At 39.1% G+C, this 18,337-nt stretch overlaps 1 protein-coding gene across 1 annotated transcript in view; it reads left to right on the top strand.

Moving 5' to 3' along the window:
- Positions 1-17,506, top strand: part of LOC104525069 (sodium/potassium/calcium exchanger 2) — a 45,819-nt gene extending 28,313 nt beyond the window's left edge. The window contains exons 6-9 of the mRNA XM_010168127.2: positions 7,809-7,937; positions 14,527-14,616; positions 15,055-15,221; positions 17,257-17,506. Coding sequence (XP_010166429.2) covers positions 7,809-7,937; positions 14,527-14,616; positions 15,055-15,221; positions 17,257-17,506 — 636 coding nt within the window. The remainder of the gene's footprint in view (positions 1-7,808; positions 7,938-14,526; positions 14,617-15,054; positions 15,222-17,256) is intronic.
- Positions 17,507-18,337: the final 831 nt, after the last annotated feature.

Below are 18,337 nucleotides of genomic sequence, written 5' to 3'. Positions count from 1 at the left end.
CAAAAAGACTTTCCAGAAAATACCCCCAGCAATTTGTCCCACATAGCAAGAGTCATAAAATCCCACTCTGACTGTAAGCAGCAGCAGATCTCCTACACTTTGATAAAACTGGTATCCCTCCCTGAGAAGGACAGATAGCTGTGGTCTCCTTCCCAGTCTCCCGAACCAGCACAGGGAACAATGGCTCCTCCCACCATATGGTCTGTAAGACGTTTGTGCTTTATTTACAGCCAGAAATTGCCTTCCCTCCTGCTGGATATTGCAACTTCCTCAGGGATTTTGTTCTAGTTATGGCATTCTGTCTCTTAACCTTTAGCAGGTTGCCACAAAGGAGAAGACTGTTATATAAAACTTCACAGAGTGGTACCAAGCGTGTATGAGAAAATGAAAGAAGACTAAAAGGCTGAAAGACAGTATCTCATTAAATGTTTTATAAGGTGCCCTTTAGAGAAATCATCCTTCTGGAAAGTCCAATTGTCTCTCCTCCTCCCCTGCCATCTTCTTAACAAGCATTTGATTAACTGTGTTCAGTCACAGTCATTTTAACCTGTAGCTTTCCTAAAAATAGCTTCCAATCTGAAGATAACACCTTTTCCTCCCACCTACACACAGACACACATGCACACACATGCACATGTACACATGTGCACACTTTTACCTGCTTACGTGGAAACCCCCTGGAAAATGTTTACATACCAACCATGTCAGAGATAACTTTCCTATGAAAATATAAGGCAACTTGTATGTCTTAGGAAAATGCCACAAATGCTTTATTGTTTTCATTGGATCTAATCTGCATACCTGAGCAACAGTGTAGTAAAGCACATTTTGCTTTCCCCATCAAAGAACAGCAGCATGGTTTCAGGACAGAGACCCTGGTGGGGACAGATCTCCCCTACCCTGGAGTACTCATTCCATTGGCATCAAATTAGCATGATGTGAATCCAAGTAGTGTTGCATTCTCTGTCTCAGGCTATGATTCTGGGCTGTATTAAACATTTCTGTTTTGTAGAGAGAGGGCAGGGCAGAGCAGAGCAGCCTTTCTTGTCATGCCATGATATATTCCAGCATGCCTGGGGTTTTTTTGATGATTCAAAATAAATTTTCCAAAGACTAAACTTCTTTTTATTTGCTACACTTTGCCCAAGTAAATTCCTGCATCTTGTTTGCCAGTACAGCTCTTTGTAACTTAATGAGAGTGGTGCTGCCATCAAAAGGGATTGATCTTTATTTTCCCAAGGCTACTTAATTGCCTATTCCAATTTTTTTTCTGCTTTTTACCAGTTTGACTTACTTGAAGATTAGGACAGTGAAAAATGGCATGAAGACAAATGCTTATTCTTCAGATGTATCTCCATCACATCATAGGTGTTACTTCTCCTGGTGGGCTGACTGCAGTTTTGACTATTACATCCTGAGTATTTCTTTCCAAATTTCCAGAAGATTGCTGGCAGTAACATAGGCATAAAAAGCTGCATATGAGCTCCGGGAGCTGCGCTTTCACATATTTGTAGAAGAGCCCAAGAAGACACAAACAGCAATAGCAGAATCTGCAGCAAATACCTGCCTAAACCTTGCTCCTTCCTGTAGGCTCCACTCAAAAGGTAGATGTTTTTAGTGAGTTCACAGTGCAGAAAGGATTAATACAAATTAGCTGCCCTAAGAAGAGTACCCACATACACAGAATGCATCCGGAAAGCTGAGGGATTTACTTTTACTCCCTGCTTGAATTTTACTCAAGAATTCATGAGGAAAAACATTGTTTTCTGTCTTAGTTACCACATAGAAATTACATACTACTATACTAGCTTACTATCTCACCTTCTTTCACATATTTTTTTTCCAAATGACAGGTAGGAGAAGATAAATGAGCAATTCAAGTTACAGACAAGAAACTCAAAGCAGAGACTTGAGGCTGTTCCAGAATTCACAGTAGACCTATTACCCTTGTCCTCTGCCTTTCTAGTGGAATGAGTTAATGTAAGATTTGCTATTCTAAAGAAAAATCTGAAAATCAGTACTTACCTCTGAGACAGGTAACATTTTGAGGTATCATAATTTTTGCTTGATTTGCTCATTGTCAGAAGTTGGGCTGTAGAGAGCTCTTTGCTTCCGATAAAAAAAAGCTCAACAGTCTTTTGCAGCACTCTCGGGCAAAAAAAGAAGTTGCCTTTTTATAGACAGTACAATGTCTATACTTTAGCATAAGCAAATTGAACAACAGATAGTTCCTGTCTGCATTTCTCTTCCTTCTGAAGTCCTAATGCTAATTCTGTATTGATTAATCATACCAGAAGTCAAAATGCACAAGCAACATACAAGCATGAGAATTTAGAGCTCAGCTCCTCAGCTTATTTGGTCTAACAGGATAATCCTCAGAATATAGTATTTATAATTCACATGCTATAGCAGATATAAAATACAGACTAGTTGGTAAATAGTAGCAGATTCAGTATTTCAGATAAGTTTGAGATGGTTCATTGTACTTGTTTTCCATTTTGTCCTACTGTCAGGAAAAGAGTATAAAAAAGCAGTTTGATGTTGTGCCATAAAACCAACTATTTTTCCTAAAATAATATGAGCATAAGCATCCGTGGAGACAGTGATGTTACGATGTTTGCTAGAAGCAATGACTACATCATGACTTTGGCAGATGGAGTTTGCTATAAGATGTTGTTTATAAACAAAATAGTTATTGATGAAATGTCACCATATGTTTGTATTGTTTATATAATGTGAAGCACACCATAATTTCCTCTGTTTGGAAGAATTTTCTTGGGAGATTGGGAAAAGTTGTCAGAACAGTCCTGAGCTAACCAGTAAGAGATTTCTTCTGTGGGATTACAGACAAGTATTAAGTTGATGTTCTTGGATGAAGAACTTGCAAAAGATGTAGGGTCCAGAGATTTGCTCCCTTTTTCATTGTTTGTGTAGGTTACATAGAAGGAGAATTGAAGTAGCAAGAATAGAGTTATGAATATACATGGATTGATTTAAAAGAAAGAATATTTGTTACAGAGATATAAAAGAGAACACAGGGCCAAATGACACTTCTAATCTCATCTCTTCAAAATCAGGAATCATAACTATATTTTTTGTTGTTTAAAGAGCTCGCCCAATAAGCCTGGTAAAGGAGCATTTTTCTATTAGAGAATTAATTTCATTATCTTTATTAATTAATTTGTGTTAGGATACCATGTCTATCACATCTAGGCATGAGTATACATATGATATTCAGCACTGCAAATATATACATAACAAAAAGACAGTCCGAAGCACAAGCACAAAAAAATTAGGATATAATAATAAAGAGTGTAAAGAATTATGATAGCTAATGAGTATTTCATAGAAACATATTAATGACTATTATATATGAAGATCTAGAGCAGCTTCTGTCTAAACCTTTAATTTGTGGAAAATGAAAAAATATGCCACATTTCAATACTTCCTTAAGTGCCCATGTGTGGTGGTTTAACCCACAGGTAGGACCATGCGGTCCTGCACTCACTTCCCCCCACCCAGTGAGATGAGAAGAGAATCACAACAAAATGGGCACAGATTAGGTTGAAGGACAGGGACAGCTCACTCACCAGTTATGGTCATGGGGAAAACAGACTCAACTTGGGGAAGAAAAATCAATTTAATTCATTACCATTCACCTGAGTAGCGCAGTGAGACATAACAACCACATCTTACAACACCTTCCCCCCACCCCTCCCTTCTTCCAGGGCTCAAATCACTTTGCTCCCAATTTTTCTACCTTCTTCTCCCCAGTGGCACAGGGGACAGGGAATGGGGGTTGCGGTCTGTGCTGCTCTTTCCAGCATGAGATCCCTCCCACATTCTGCAAAAGTTCAGGTTCAAAGTGTTCCAATGCACGGTTCCCATGGAGTCACGGACCTCTTCGGGCACAGCTCCTGGCTCCAGCATGGGGACCTCCACGGGCTGCAGGTGGGTCTCCAATCCAGTGCACCTCCTCTCCAAACTCTGGGGGAGTTCATAATGTCAACCAATGCAGCTTTCCCATATGTTCACTCCAGTATCTTTAAAGCTAATTAGGTACAGATTCATAGCAGGGAATGAGTTTTGGAGAAGGACTTATTTGTGTATAGTTGGGCAGGTAGTACCACGTGAACTGGCCTAAAGAATGGAGATTTTTGCATGCTGGTGGCAGGTATGTCATAAATGAGCAGAATGTTCTCCACTTCTGATCAAGCACTTGGAGGTCAAAATGAGATAGTAGAAGGTATCTAAAATGGAACCAGCATATAAGTGTTTAGGCAACTGAATTCTAGTGTGCATATCATGTTATCACTATGTTTTTTGTCTTAGCATTGCAGAAAAGAATCATACTGAACATTGCAATTATTGAGTTTTCGTCAGACAGACTAAAATAAATCAAAACTCTAGTTTCAATATTAGTTTCTACAAACTGTGAGAATGCATATTGAGTAGGTACATTACAGATAGGCTGAAGCCACAGGCAGTTCATGTAATCTCTGCCATAAATCCGTGCTGAGTCATTTTGTATCACTGCTGCTTAGTCTAGAACATAGCACTCACATTTGCATGGTTTTATATCTGCCTAGATGGAAGGTGTCCCTGCCATGGCAGAGGGGTAGGAACTAGATGATCTTTAAGGTTCCTTCCAACCCAAACCATTCTATGGTTCTATGATATGTCTTCAATCTCAGTGCATAGTTCAACATTGCTTTGAAATTCATGGAAGCTAGATTTACAAATACATTGAACTTCCTTACTTCCACTAATTTTTGGAAGGTCAGCTTTTGAAAATCAGATGCTGATTCCAGTTCTTGTAGTAGGAAATGGAGACCAGGTCTGTAGGATCTGTAATGCATCCTGGAGTTAAACTAGCAAGAAAAAGGATTTTGTCCTGCTGCACTGTGAGCTCAATTTTGGCCTTATATTTTGTGGATAGTTGTCTTAGTTGAAGAGGAATGAAGGTGAAAAGATCTGAAACAGATGGAGCAAGGTTTCTCAGGAGACATCTGGCAGATCTCCATATGTAATTCTTTGTGCTCCTTTGCTACAGCCATTCATGTTGCCTCATGCTAGCCCAATGCTGTTTGACAGAGACATAAGACCAGAATGAGTCCCAGTGCTGAACTACGGTGTGCAGTGGTACAGTACTATGTGAACCAACTTAAGTATTAATTTCTGTACATTTTGCAGACTCATGTGCAAACTTAGACTAATGAAAAGCTTTTATTGTGATTAAATATGGTTGTTAATTGTATTGTGATTAAATACAGTTGTTAATCATGGCTAATCTCTAAAGATAGCAATTCAGGAAGTACTTTGTCACTCAGTGCTGTTTATGAAGCAGTAATTTATGGAGCTTTATTCCAGCTGACTCCGCTGCTTGAATTATACACAGGCCACTCAGAAAGAGTTACCTAGGCAACCCGTCAATTCATCCTTTTGTGCTCAAATTTTACATCAGTCATCACATTTCAAAGCTGAGCACCCATCTCAGATTGATTTTCCCACCCCAACAGCATCTACCAGCATGGACAAGGAATGGATTTGGTTTTTAGGAAGTAGCTCTATGAACTCCTGCACCAGCCCAGTCCTCCCAAAGTCAAACTTCAATAGATTGCAGCAGTGAAGTATAGGTCATCTGCCTGCTCTGGTAAAGAGCTGTAAGCTAAAGGCTAAAGCTAGCCTCTTAAGCTGCTCAGGAGCCTCTTAAGTAGTGTGTGGAGTGTGACAAATGTACATCTTTAAAATCTTTTAATGATTATACCTTTTATGACCTGTTCACTTTACTGTCATCTTACAATCATGCAACTTGGGAGTTTTACAAAGTGTAGGGGTTAACAAAATGGTGTCTTCTGTTGACATTAACACATAGCTGCAGCCTGTCAATGTGCCAAGAGAAATAATGGTTTCTTTCCAGTACATCGGTGTCAGGTGATACAATCCTGGTTGAACAGCCTGAACCAACAATTGGGCTTGCTTGTATAGGTATTGATCAGTTCAGATAGCTGAGTAGTTGAATAATTCAGGAGCTCATAATAGTGTAATAATTAAGACTCATTCTTCAATCAAAATTAGCAGTAAGTAGAAATTGTTAGGAACAATACCAACATATGGTGACATTTCATCATTAACTCTCTTGCTTAGAAAAAAATAACTGATGTGGCCATTCAAATTACTGCTTCTTATAGCATTGTCATAAGGTTTATGTAAGCCATCTTAAGATGGGGCAATAACTGACAAGAAACCTGTATTACAAAATTATGGGAAGACTAACTTGCACACTGCGGAGAGGACTGAATTCTCAATTATTATCTTCTTGCAAAAGAGGAAAACAAGAACACAACCTGAAGAAGTAGTTATACACCTCTCATGCTCTCAAGCAAACACAGTTTTCACCAGGTACTCTTTTTTGGACTTTAACTTTCCCTGAGCTCTCTAGGAATCTTTCCACAGGCTTAATAGGGTTTACATTACACACATCTATGTGAAAGAACAATTCAAGCCATTTTTTTATTTTTCCATATCCTGCAGTATAAGTTAGATCCATGTGCAATTCTGGAGACATTGTCTACCTGTGTTAAAAGTTTAAAATTTATTTTAATATATACACCCAAAAGGCTAAGTCATGCTCACTTTGCTTGCTTTCAAGTGGCAGTCTGAGAGGGCTCCATTTTGTTAGCAGAAGCAGTCTAAGGAAAGAGAAGTGTGTGGCAGCCAAAAGGTTTTCTGTTGTGGCAGAAGGTCCTTATACACTTACTCTGTAATAGAGATGACAGGTGAAGAGCATACATATAAAAGGAGACTAGAGATTGATGTGAAAATCAGCTACACAAATAAGAGGAATGTCTTTAGTTTTAGTACCAAGTTGCTAAGAAGACTGCTGTATTGTGGCTGGTCTAAACACAAGAGGCACAGGCTGGAGATACAGAGAAGCCTTTTCCCCTTGAGGACAGCCCAGTGGTGGAGCTGGGACCCAGGGAAGTTGGGCCATCTCCATCCTTGGTGGTTTCACGGCCTGGCTAGACAGAGTCCTGAGCACCCCAGTCTGACACCCTGGCTGATGAGCAGTGAAGCTCCCCAGATCCCCACCAGCCTGAATTGCCCTATAGTCCTATGAAAAGGAAAATACCTGTATATGTGTGTGTATATATATATATATATATAGAGGGAGAGAGAGATATCTTAAATAGTAACTTTTTAGCTTACTCACAAAAGCTTAAGAAGTTAGATGTATGTATACATTCATACATACATATATATATATATATGCACGTATATATAATTCTAATTATATGCATATATATGTTTTGGAGTGTGTTCACACACACACGCACACATCACATTCTCTCTCTTTCTGTGTCTCTCTCTCTATCTCTACCTCTGCCTATACCTCTATCTCTATATATGTGGCCAGGCTTGGTACAATCCAGATCAGTTTTGACCCCTGACTAGACTAGCCCACATCCTAAGGGAGAGCCTGTGGGAGGTTGTATCGGAGGCACAAGATTCCTTTCCAGGCAGAAGGCACGACACTGTTCTGTGCATCCCAAGGGACCAGCACCACTGTCAGCTTAGCCATAAACGGACATCCTCCAGCAGCCTATGCTGCAGAGGTACCTCATAGTCTGGCCAAAATCTTTTTACTGTGTCCTAGCTAATGTTGTTAGGTAGGTGTGGTGTTAATGCAATGACTTCAGACCCATTGGATTCTCACTGAATCTGAAGAGTCCTCAGGACTCTTCTTTAAAGAATCCATAACCTCATTAATCCGTTCAATATTCTGCTCACTGTGACTTTTCTTATAGAATGAAGAAGAGGAGGACCAGCCTCTCAGCCTGGCCTGGCCTGACACCCCACGCAAGCAGCTCACCTATCTCCTTGTGTTACCCATTGTTTTTCCACTGTGGGCTTCCCTCCCAGATGTCAGAAAACCTGTGAGTAACTGTTGTTGTAAGTCAGTGTGTTCTGCACAACAGGGTGGCTCTCTAGCTAAATGCCAAAAAGAGACTGGTGGATTTTTTTTAAAAATAAAGCTAATGATTTTTTTAATAGCTTATTCTTTGAAGAAGAGGTCACAACATCAGTCTTCAAATCTTCAAATGGGTTCTTATGGGCAACTGGTTGGTAATAACTCTGTAAAGATTGCCATTTGTATTCACTAATATTTTATGACACAAAGTGAAAGCTCTTAAAGCTTCTTTGGGGCCTTCACATCTGCATTTCTAGATCTCCACTGAATATTGCATAAGTGCTGAGGAAGCTTGTCCATCTTTCCAGTGCCCTACAGGGTACATCTGGAAAGATTTTAGACTGGCTAAATTTGCTTTGTGGTTCAAAAATATGATACACATTTATCTTAAATGCATGTTCTACTAGACATTTGTCTTCTAGTCATCATCTTTTAATTTTCATACTAGAACAAGGTCTGTAAGTCCTTCCATGTGTAAAATACTTTCTAGTTGTGTTCCAGACACAACCTGAAGTAATATAAGACTGATTATTAATACAAATGACTTATTGTGACAGTTATCAAGTCTTACTGCTTTTATATTCACATATACAAACAGACCTGACTGGGGAGACTCATGGAAAGGAAAAGAAAAAAAGTCAAGAGCTGAAAAAATCCTTTAGTAGTCTTTTAATCTCTTTTCCTTTCTGAATCAAAAATACATTTAAAATTGCTGCAAGAGAGGGATGCACAGCTTCTAAGGTTATAAATCAACACCCTGAATTCTTTTTTCCTCCTCGCACACACTGAAACATTTTCCCATCCCACACACTGAAAAACTGCAGTTCAGTGCAAGAGACAAGCTAAAATAAGACCTCTGATTTGTTTTTAGATAGAGGGTTCTCAAAGGATATAAACTGACATTTTCCCTTCCAATCTTTAAGCTTTCTTCTCTTTAAGTTTTCAAACAACTCTGGTAAACACTTCTTGTTTGGTAACACAGAGAGCATACTACATGAATTTCAAGATTGCTTATTTCTGTATTTATGCCCTCCTTTTATCTTTCAGAACCATCACTGTAATTTTTTTCATAATTTGGCCCCAAATGAGCAAGTACTGCTAAGCAATAAATACATGCATTATTTCGAATTTTGAAAATCTGAAGTTAACATCAATAGACATGTTGACTTACTCCATATTCTGTACTGTACAAATGAGAACAGTTTTTACAATAATGGTTTTGGAAAGCTAATATCTCAGGAAGTTGCGTGCAACTGTGTAATACATAATCATATGTTATTGTTTATATGTTAACATCATATGTTTATTGTTCACAACACAGCTGGTGTGCTTACAGCTAAAATACCCTGCCGTAACAGAGAAGATAAGCACAGTTGTCTGTGCCAGATACATCAATGGGCTACAGAGCTTTAAAATTTCATTCACTGAAAGGAGTAGCTTTTTATACAGAAGTAAAGGAAATGTAGTTTTTTAATTACATGTAGTAATAACAGAAGAGGTAACAGGCTGTATCAGTATGACAAGCTGCTTACTTTGAATATTGCTGTCAAAGAATTAACCAGATGGCTGCATTAACTGTCTAACCTTTCAAGCACCCTTCATTAATGTGTTTATCTTTAAAATATTCTCACTTATGCCTGTGTGCCATCCCCACTGTTCCCTTCCTAACAGAACGAAAACGCAATAGAATAGCTCAGCGTGTGCATCAGAAAACGACTTTCCATTACATTTGTGAGGCAGAAGTCAAAACAAACCTAAAATAATACTTAAATAGATTTTGTAGGTAGGCCTGCCATCAGGGGCTTGATTTGCAAGTGTGGTAATTTTAGTCAGAAACCCAAATTCTGCATCAGGATGCTCCGATTAGCATGTGGATGTATAAAATGAACACTTGTGTGTTATATACTGATTTCAGAGACCATATGGAGTCTGACATGCTCTGTGGGTGTCCACTTTTCAAAAATGAGTTCTTCTTTCCTCCTAGAGTCTCTTTTCTAAAGTATATTTTATCTTCATATAATGGAGATGGTTTGACTGCATTTACTTGTACTATACCAAGCTTTATTTAGCTCCATGAGACCCAGAAGCTCTAGAAAAATTATTTTATATACAAGGGCTCTGGTTATAAAGTTGGCAAGGTTACTGCCTGGTTATGCTCTAGTGTACAGATGCACAGATTTTTCTGTACTTAGAGTAGATTATGTGTTAGGTCAGCTAACTCCTCAGCTGATTCAGTAGCTGACATGTTTTAATGTGTATTTAGTGCCTTAATAATATCTGCTGACGTTAAACAAGTATATATTAAAATCCTTACTATAACATTGGTAAAGTTGCTGGCAGTACACCAGAGGTAGGTGTGCCCTTGAGAAATTTTGTACCTGACATCTTTTCAGGTGTTTTGAACAGTAATGGGTATTTTTCCTGTATGAATAGCTCGTTTCCCCAGTGGCTTTGTAAAGGCCATAAATTTAACTGTCCACCTCCTGCAGTAAGGGATATTGAAGGATTGAAAAGAAAATGATGTGACCAAGGTGGCCCAGTGGGCCAGCGGCAGATATTGAACACTGTCTCTTTTGTTATAGCCATACTGCACCATCCATCCCTTTATGTTATGGGCCAGAAAAATGGCTATCAGGGCTCCAGTCCTGCTGTCACTGGACCCATATGGGGCAGTTCATTGTAACTCTTCAAATTCCCATTACCAATGGAGAAGTACAGCTTACATGAACTCTTGTTGCCATACAGAGATGCACTGTTACCAAGGGGACAAGGACAAGATGTTCCTGCACAGATCCAGTTACAGGAGCAGGTTCTGAGTAATCAGATTTAAGCACTATCAAGTATGAAAGGAAAATCAAAGCTTGCAATGCAGATAAATTTATGTATGAGACAAACATATGATTCATTCAGGTTAAAGGTAAAGGTAAAGATGTTGGTAATAATACTGGCTAAAATTAAGATAGTTACTTTGCAAATTACGAAGCACTCACTATCTTTCAAGATCAGACTCTTAGAAGAAAAATCTTCAAACTTGGATCATTCGTGCTACTGTAAGTCCTGTTTTTCAGATACTGGCATGAAATCAATACAGAAAGGTACCACGAAAAATGTCCTTAAGATTGCTGATAGATAGGAACAGTACCAATCCAACCAGCTGACAGTGAAACAACAATTTTTTTTCTCTTGTTAAAAGAAAACAGCGTATGAACTGAATGAGCCATGGCTTTTCTCATTTGTCTGTTACCATGACCAAAACAGAACCAACTGGTAATAAACTGGGGTCTCTGTCTTCACAAGGCAACCATCACAACAGCTACCAGAAAAGGTGGAGAGAAGTATTGCTGTCTGCTGTCTCTGACTAATTCTTCTAGGAAAATGCTTGGAATTTGCAGCTTGCTGTATTTGCAAGAGCTAGTGAGTTGCAACGAGATAAATCTCAAAAGAATGCTGTCATTAGTTTCAAAATAAGCATGATTATTATTATACTCTGGAAATAAAATAGAGCATCCGAAAAAGAAGCAGCACTCTCATTACTGTTTTTTAAAAATTTCATCTATATGCAAATTATATAGGAGTATCTATGAAGTCCATTCTTTATTTCATCACCTGTAATATGTACAAGTTTTAAATTTCCCCCTTTTGAGTTTAAATGTTCCCTCTTTTAAAATAGATAATTAAACTGTTAAGCCTATTAAAGTACTCTTAATCTTGAACTGCTGCTTATCAGTTAATTTTACTGGGAGAGGATTGGCTAAATCAGACTAGGAACACACATGCTGCAAAGCTACTGACTCATAATTCTTAGCCATCCAAATTCTGTGGATGTCTGACTCAGACAGGCAATATCTCATTATTTTGCAAGAACCATTTGGTATATATAATTGCACTGACAGAGAGCTATTACTGGACAGTACAGCTCTTGCTGTATTAGTTTTGCAAAAGCCAATGGATGCTTGTATCTTGAGTGTCATACAGTGATTATTCAAAATGGACTGCTGGAGGGTGCTCTGTGTAGATTTTGTGGTGAGTTGCAACAAGCTTAGCGCTTCATTGTCGCATTTACTATAATGGGTTGCCAGAAAATCCCAGTTTTTACAAGGAAGTAAAAAGATGTTGAAAGAGTTGGCTACTAAGAATGGTGAAAAAAAAGTGTGAGCTATTTAATTTAGAAAAAGGAAATTGCTGTTTAGATTCATTTGTCCCCTCCAAACCCAATTCTGCTCCCACTGGTGTTAGATCACTGTTTTAACAGCCATCTTTATGTTCCTTTCAAATTGTATACCTTTTCAGACTAAGATCTTCTGTCCCCCAGTGCATGTAAAGTTTTGATTTTAAAATCAAAAGTCCATCTGAGTAGCTTTAAACATCAGAAGTTCATTATAAGATATTCCGATTTGATAAAAATTTAGAACTTTGTTTTGAAGAAGTAACTGCTCTGTAAAGAGTTAAGAAGGAGATCAACCAAAATAGCTTGGGCAGTTCTAGAAACAGTTTGCTTACTCCAACAGAAGTTCAGTTATTTATTAATATAGGAGGGGAGTTATCAGTGTTGTTAAATCTGTCCCATCTTAAATGTGTGTTCCTATGTATATTCAATGGTGGAGTTGTATAGGTCATGTTAGTCAATGTTTATGAGCTCAGTTGTCAGGAGGGCATTTAGCATCATGCAAAGTGCCCACAGGAAGTCTGTAAGGAAGTCAGTCAGCAGGCTGCACCTGCTGCTAGAGCAGATATGGACCTTTTAATTGTCTTGGCCTCTGGATGATTGTACACAATTGCCATTGCTGACTTTACCTTTTTCTGATCAGTAATGACCTGATCTCATTCCATTTACATCAGCAGAAAGTCTACACAATTTCAGTGGGCTGCAGACCAGCCCCACTCTTTCCTGGTTCAGCTGACAAAACACAATGTCCTTCCTGCATGACCAGCTCTGATGGCTAGCCCAATTCACTGATCACCCCTCAATTCATAGCCACCCACACTGATCAGTTCCTAGATGTGAGGCTGTCCCATATAAATGCCTCTTGTGTCTGTTATACAGGAAAAGCTGGCTGTGCAACTCCTGTAAACTCCCTAAAAAAAAGGGAAAGCTTTAACTTGGCTTGAGCAAGCTGAATTGGGAGAACGCAAATAGTATTTTCTCTCCAAAAGTCATGTTCAGGGAAAAAGCCTGCAGTCCTGTCTGCTCCCACAACACCTAGGAATGACCCACAGGCTAGTGAGTTTCCTGGTACAGCAGGGGCCCATCCTGCAGGGGAGAGGGGAGTACGCAAGGTGTACTGCCCAAAAAATCTGGAGTCCCATGCAGAGAAAAAAGTGGAAGTGGATTTAGCAAAGATTTAACAGGAAGAGGTAGTGCAGGCTTGAGCAGCAGCTGGAACAAGTATTCAAAGCCCTACTGCTTATTCATGAAAATTTGGAAAGCTCTCCTGGTGGCACATCAAAAGTCATCTGGTGTGAGGATCTGTGTTCAGAAGGTCAATGCCCATAAAGAATGTGGTTTCATTCAAGACTGGTAGTATTCATTCACCGTACAAATTTCATTTTAAACACTAATTTGATTCAGGCAGTGATTACCTGGTACAGTACTGCTATCATATTTCCTTCCTTTAGTCATTAACTTGATCTCTTTCTGTTATAGAGATCTAGCTAGCCAATAGGAAATATGGATGATGCAACAGACTGGAAAGAACAGAAACCAAAATAAATCATTAATCCGGATATAAGCCATTCGTTGGCTCCAAGAATGCTATCTATTCAAAGTTTGACATTAGTAAGGGAGACACTGGAAATGAGAATGATGCTATGTTGACGTTATACAGATTTTTTTAGTTCATTGAAGTGCCTCATAGTATGTTTTACATTTTTTGATAACAAACTTCTCTACAAAACAAAGCATGGCAAATGCTTGGAACAGGTTGCCCAAAGAACTTGTGGATGCTCCCTCCCTGAAAGTGTTCAAGGCCAGGTTGGATGAGGCTTTGAGCAACCTGGTCTAGTTGAAGGTACCCCTGGGGGTTGGAACTAGATGATCTTTAAGGTCCCTTTTAGTTGTCTATTTTTTTTTTAATAAAAAATATAACCTTTGTTATATTGACTGTGAAACTTGTTGCACAAAGTTATTGATGAGTGAATGAACAGTATGACTATCTGTTTTAGCAATGTGAAACATTCTGTCTGAGTAAGTATGAAGTTACTAACAAATCTGAAGCCACCATTCAGCTAAATGCATGCAAACTGTGACATAACAGAATATGATACAAATGACAACCCAAAACTTGTGATGCATCATACAAGTTGTCTAGAAGGTGTTATTTTACAACTGAAGCAGTTGTAAGAATGAAGCATAGGTAAGCATATACCAGTGTGGGGAGTCAGTTTCTTAACATTCTTGAAAATTATTTTGCTCATCTGATGATGATCAGAATAGTTGGTCAGAACAGGTGATCAGGAAAAAATGAAGGGCCACTCTTATTTTAAGAAGCAAATAAGAGTTCAGCACATCAGCCTTCAACATAGATTTTCACTGTTTCTCTTTGTTTCTGTTTCAGAGGTCAAGAAAGTTTTTTCCTATCACATTTTTTGGCTCGATCAGCTGGATTGCATTTTTTTCTTACTTAATGGTCTGGTGGGCACATCAGGTAAGGAGGTGATACTGGTACAAAATACAAGCCCTGCATTGTGTTTTGCGCTGTGAGAGACTGCTTAGAATCAGAGTCCCATCATCTTTCTCATGCTGAGTAGTGCTTTATTTTAGGAGCTGCAACCATGGATGAAGTAAATCACTACTTAGTAAATGGAAAGTAGTTCAGAGAGCTGTGGTTGTGTTGACCACAGGACTTCATCATTCTGGTAACATTAGAGCCATCAGCAAACTCTTGTCAATAGCTCCTGGTTCTATTTGACCTCTTGTCTTTCTCCTGAGACATGGAAATCTGTGAAAACAAATAGTTCTCCAATCTTGCCTGTATTCTCCAGGCCAGTTGAATATCATGATATTCATGATAAAACAGATTTACAGCAGAAAGCATTTCTTCAGCAAAGGACCTTTTTTGTTGTTTTTTATTTAACCCTTTTAGGTTGGAGAGACAATTGGTATTAGTGAAGAAATCATGGGATTGACTATTCTAGCTGCTGGAACGTCCATTCCCGACCTTATTACCAGTGTTATTGTAGCACGCAAAGGTCTGGGGGACATGGCTGTGTCCAGTTCTGTTGGGAGCAATATATTTGACATCACAGTGGGGTAAGTCCTGCAGCAAGCAAATTGTGTCTGTTTTAACAAGTATCTTGTTCTTCATGTTACTGTGGTTTTGCCAAAGTGTTACCTACAATTTTCTGCCACTGATGCCTGAAAAGGAAAGTAAAGCAAATATGCAATGGATGTTACTATTTCAAGTGCTCAGACGTTTATAGACATTTGCATGACAGAATTGTTACAAATTTGTTGCCTGATTCTCTCTGAGCTTACATTACAGAGCTGCCCAAACAAGGGAATTGCACTTTAAAAAGTATGCAGGAGCATAGTTCCAGCAAGGAATTTCTGAAGCTTTTTATGGCTTTGTCAGGTTGCTATTGTTTGCCTATGTTAGCACCCATTGTGCTTATACTAGAGCTTTCTTTATAAATGATGATCAGGAACAATTCATTGCCTCTGCAATATTCAGTGTTTGCTGTAATAAAAACAGAGTGTCATTGTCTTGTGTAGCTCGTTTAGACTGTTGTTGACATGTGATTTTTTTATATACCTGACAAATTACAAACCAATTCTCTATTAACACAAAGGACCCTTTGTATAGCTCTGACAATGTGAAGGAACACAAGGTTGTGCAGAAATATGCTATTTACACTTTACTGCTTCACAGCAGCTCTAGGATAATGATATGTGGCATGTGGCTGGAATTCAAATTCCTTTTTGACCTTCTGAGACCAAGCTAGATCAGATCCAGAAATGTTGTAATCTATGCCTCAGTGTTTCAAAAATGTGCAGGAAATGTACAAACTCTGTCTTTATTCCCACATTTCCATCTTCAACACAGGATAGAGGCACTGAGAATCATGTCCATACTCTCAGTTTCTCTTATCTTTGGCTCTTTCTTGCTATCACACAGGCAGAACAGGTCTAGACATAGTCATAGTCCCCAACAGCCTAGCTGTAGAACAGATCATGGGTTTTGCTGCTTAAAATATACCAACAACTGCAAGGGATCCTGAAGTTAGGGAGTATAGTAATTGGCTTTTTAAATCCATCTGTTAGCTAATGACAGTACCTTTGGACACCGCAGAAAATCTAGGCCACTTTTTTCTATTAATCCAGGAACGTGAAGTGTTTGAAATAACATCTATAAGCAGCAGCAGAGCTGCAAAATATGCAAAAACATTTTTCCTTACCATGTGCTTCAACTTAGAACATAAGGTGCATTACAAAACTTATCTCTTTCTTACTTTTCTTTAAATTTTTAGTCTTCCTGACAATGGAAATGTTGTCCTGTACCAGTCTGCTAGACTTGGTGTATTTTCAACAGAAATGGCACAGTTGAGCCATAGGCTGGTTCACTTAGTACTGAGGCGGTAATAAATTGTTCTCTCTTGAGCTGCCTATTCATAGTTTGAATGTTGTGAGCTTCTGACAGCTCTCTTCATGTTTTCTAAGCCTGCTAAGCTCCTATCAGTGACTTAAATATTTATTTCAGTTTTACATCTCCCAGAGGGACGTTGCTTCATTCTGTGGCATCAGAGATGAGAAATGCAATGACAGCAAATACAGAAAGAGAAATTAAGCTGGAGTTCAGTTGAAGTTCACATTTTAACACAGGTTTGCACAGTAGATATGGATCAAGGTTTTTAAGGGCCAAACTCTGAGGAGAGTGTCTTGCAGAGAGCTGGTTCTTAATGGCGAGGGCATGCATTTAGGCAACCCAGCCTTCTGTAATGCAGATTTTTGGAAAGAGATTGGAAGAAGGTTCTTCCACAGATGGTCTGAAATCTGGAAACAAAAGAAAGGGGTCTCTCTGCTGAAAGGCAGGATGTCAGATGATTTTTCAGCCGAGGGAAATATAATTCACTAGTGTAACCGATAGAAAAGTGGAAAGCCTAAACCCCATTTGTTGTCCCCAAGAACCATGAGCAAGCTGACAGGTTTATGTACATATTAGAAGAGCTTCACACCTCATTTTATGCCAGAAGCCTCTGGCTGTGTTTTGGAGTGCCTCCAGAAACATTCTAGTGCCCCTCAGTGCACCTCTGCAATGTTGCCAATTTATTTTTCTGTTTCTTAACAGCCTTCCTCTTCCATGGCTCCTGTATGCTGTGAGTAACAGGTTTGCCCCGGTGACAGTCAGCAGCAATGGTCTGTTCTGTGCAATTGTCCTCCTCTTCATCATGCTGCTCTTTGTCATCCTCTCCATCGCTTTCTGCAAGTGGAGGATGAATAAAATCCTGGGCTTTCTCATGTTTGGGCTTTATTTTCTGTTCCTGATTGTCAGCGTCCTCCTGGAGGACAAAGTGATCCAGTGTCCTGTCTCCATCTAGTGGGAAGTGCTGTTTCTCGAGGAAAAAGAATCCAAGCATATATATGTATTAAAAAAAAAATATATATATCAAAATGAAACAGCAAAAAACCACAATGGAAAGCTTCTATGAGAATAACCCGTGGATTTGTAAATTTCCTCTCCCTCAATTTTAAAAGAGAGAAAGAAAGAAAAGGATACCAAGGGTGGATCTCCAAGCTGAAGAATGACTACTGGATGACAGTGCAGTCACACATGAGGCACTGAGTCCAGCTGTGCTACGGTTTTCTTTGTCTGGTGCAGAACTTTCTCATCGCTCATTACTGGAGATGCTGCGCACGCATGGAAGTGGTGACAGCGACTGCTTCTCCTATACCTATGGTACATATCTGCAGACTTCTCGTTCTCTGTAGAGAGAGTAGAACACACAGACACACAGTGTCTTCAGTTCATAAAGCTCTCATCTTCTAAGGGGAATGCTAATACTAACTTTGTAGAGGCACCACGCCCCACATGCCCTGGAATGGGACTTTTCTGATAATCGGCTGAAACTCCTGAGCGGAAAGCATATAGTGAGCACGTGAGTCATGAGACAGGGAAGAGCTTGCACATCTTTTCATATAAATGGATTTATATGATGGGATTTCAGCAAAGCCAGGGAGTTCATCAGTGTTTTGATTCTCGGCATCCCAGGTCTGTAAAGTCAATCAGCACGACATTAATGGTGATTTATTATATCTTGCAAAAGTCTTTAGATTCCAAAAACTCTGGCTCTGGCACTGAAGGGGCCACACTGCCTGGCCATTTTATAACTGGTGCAGTTTTTCATTGCATTCACATGCAAAGACCAGAA

The sequence above is a fragment of the Antrostomus carolinensis genome, unplaced genomic scaffold, assembly GCF_000700745.2.
Source record: "Antrostomus carolinensis isolate BGI_N321 unplaced genomic scaffold, ASM70074v2 scaffold3420, whole genome shotgun sequence".
NCBI classification, from domain to species: Eukaryota; Metazoa; Chordata; class Aves; order Caprimulgiformes; family Caprimulgidae; genus Antrostomus; species Antrostomus carolinensis.
This window is presented reverse-complemented; position numbering and strand designations above follow the sequence as displayed.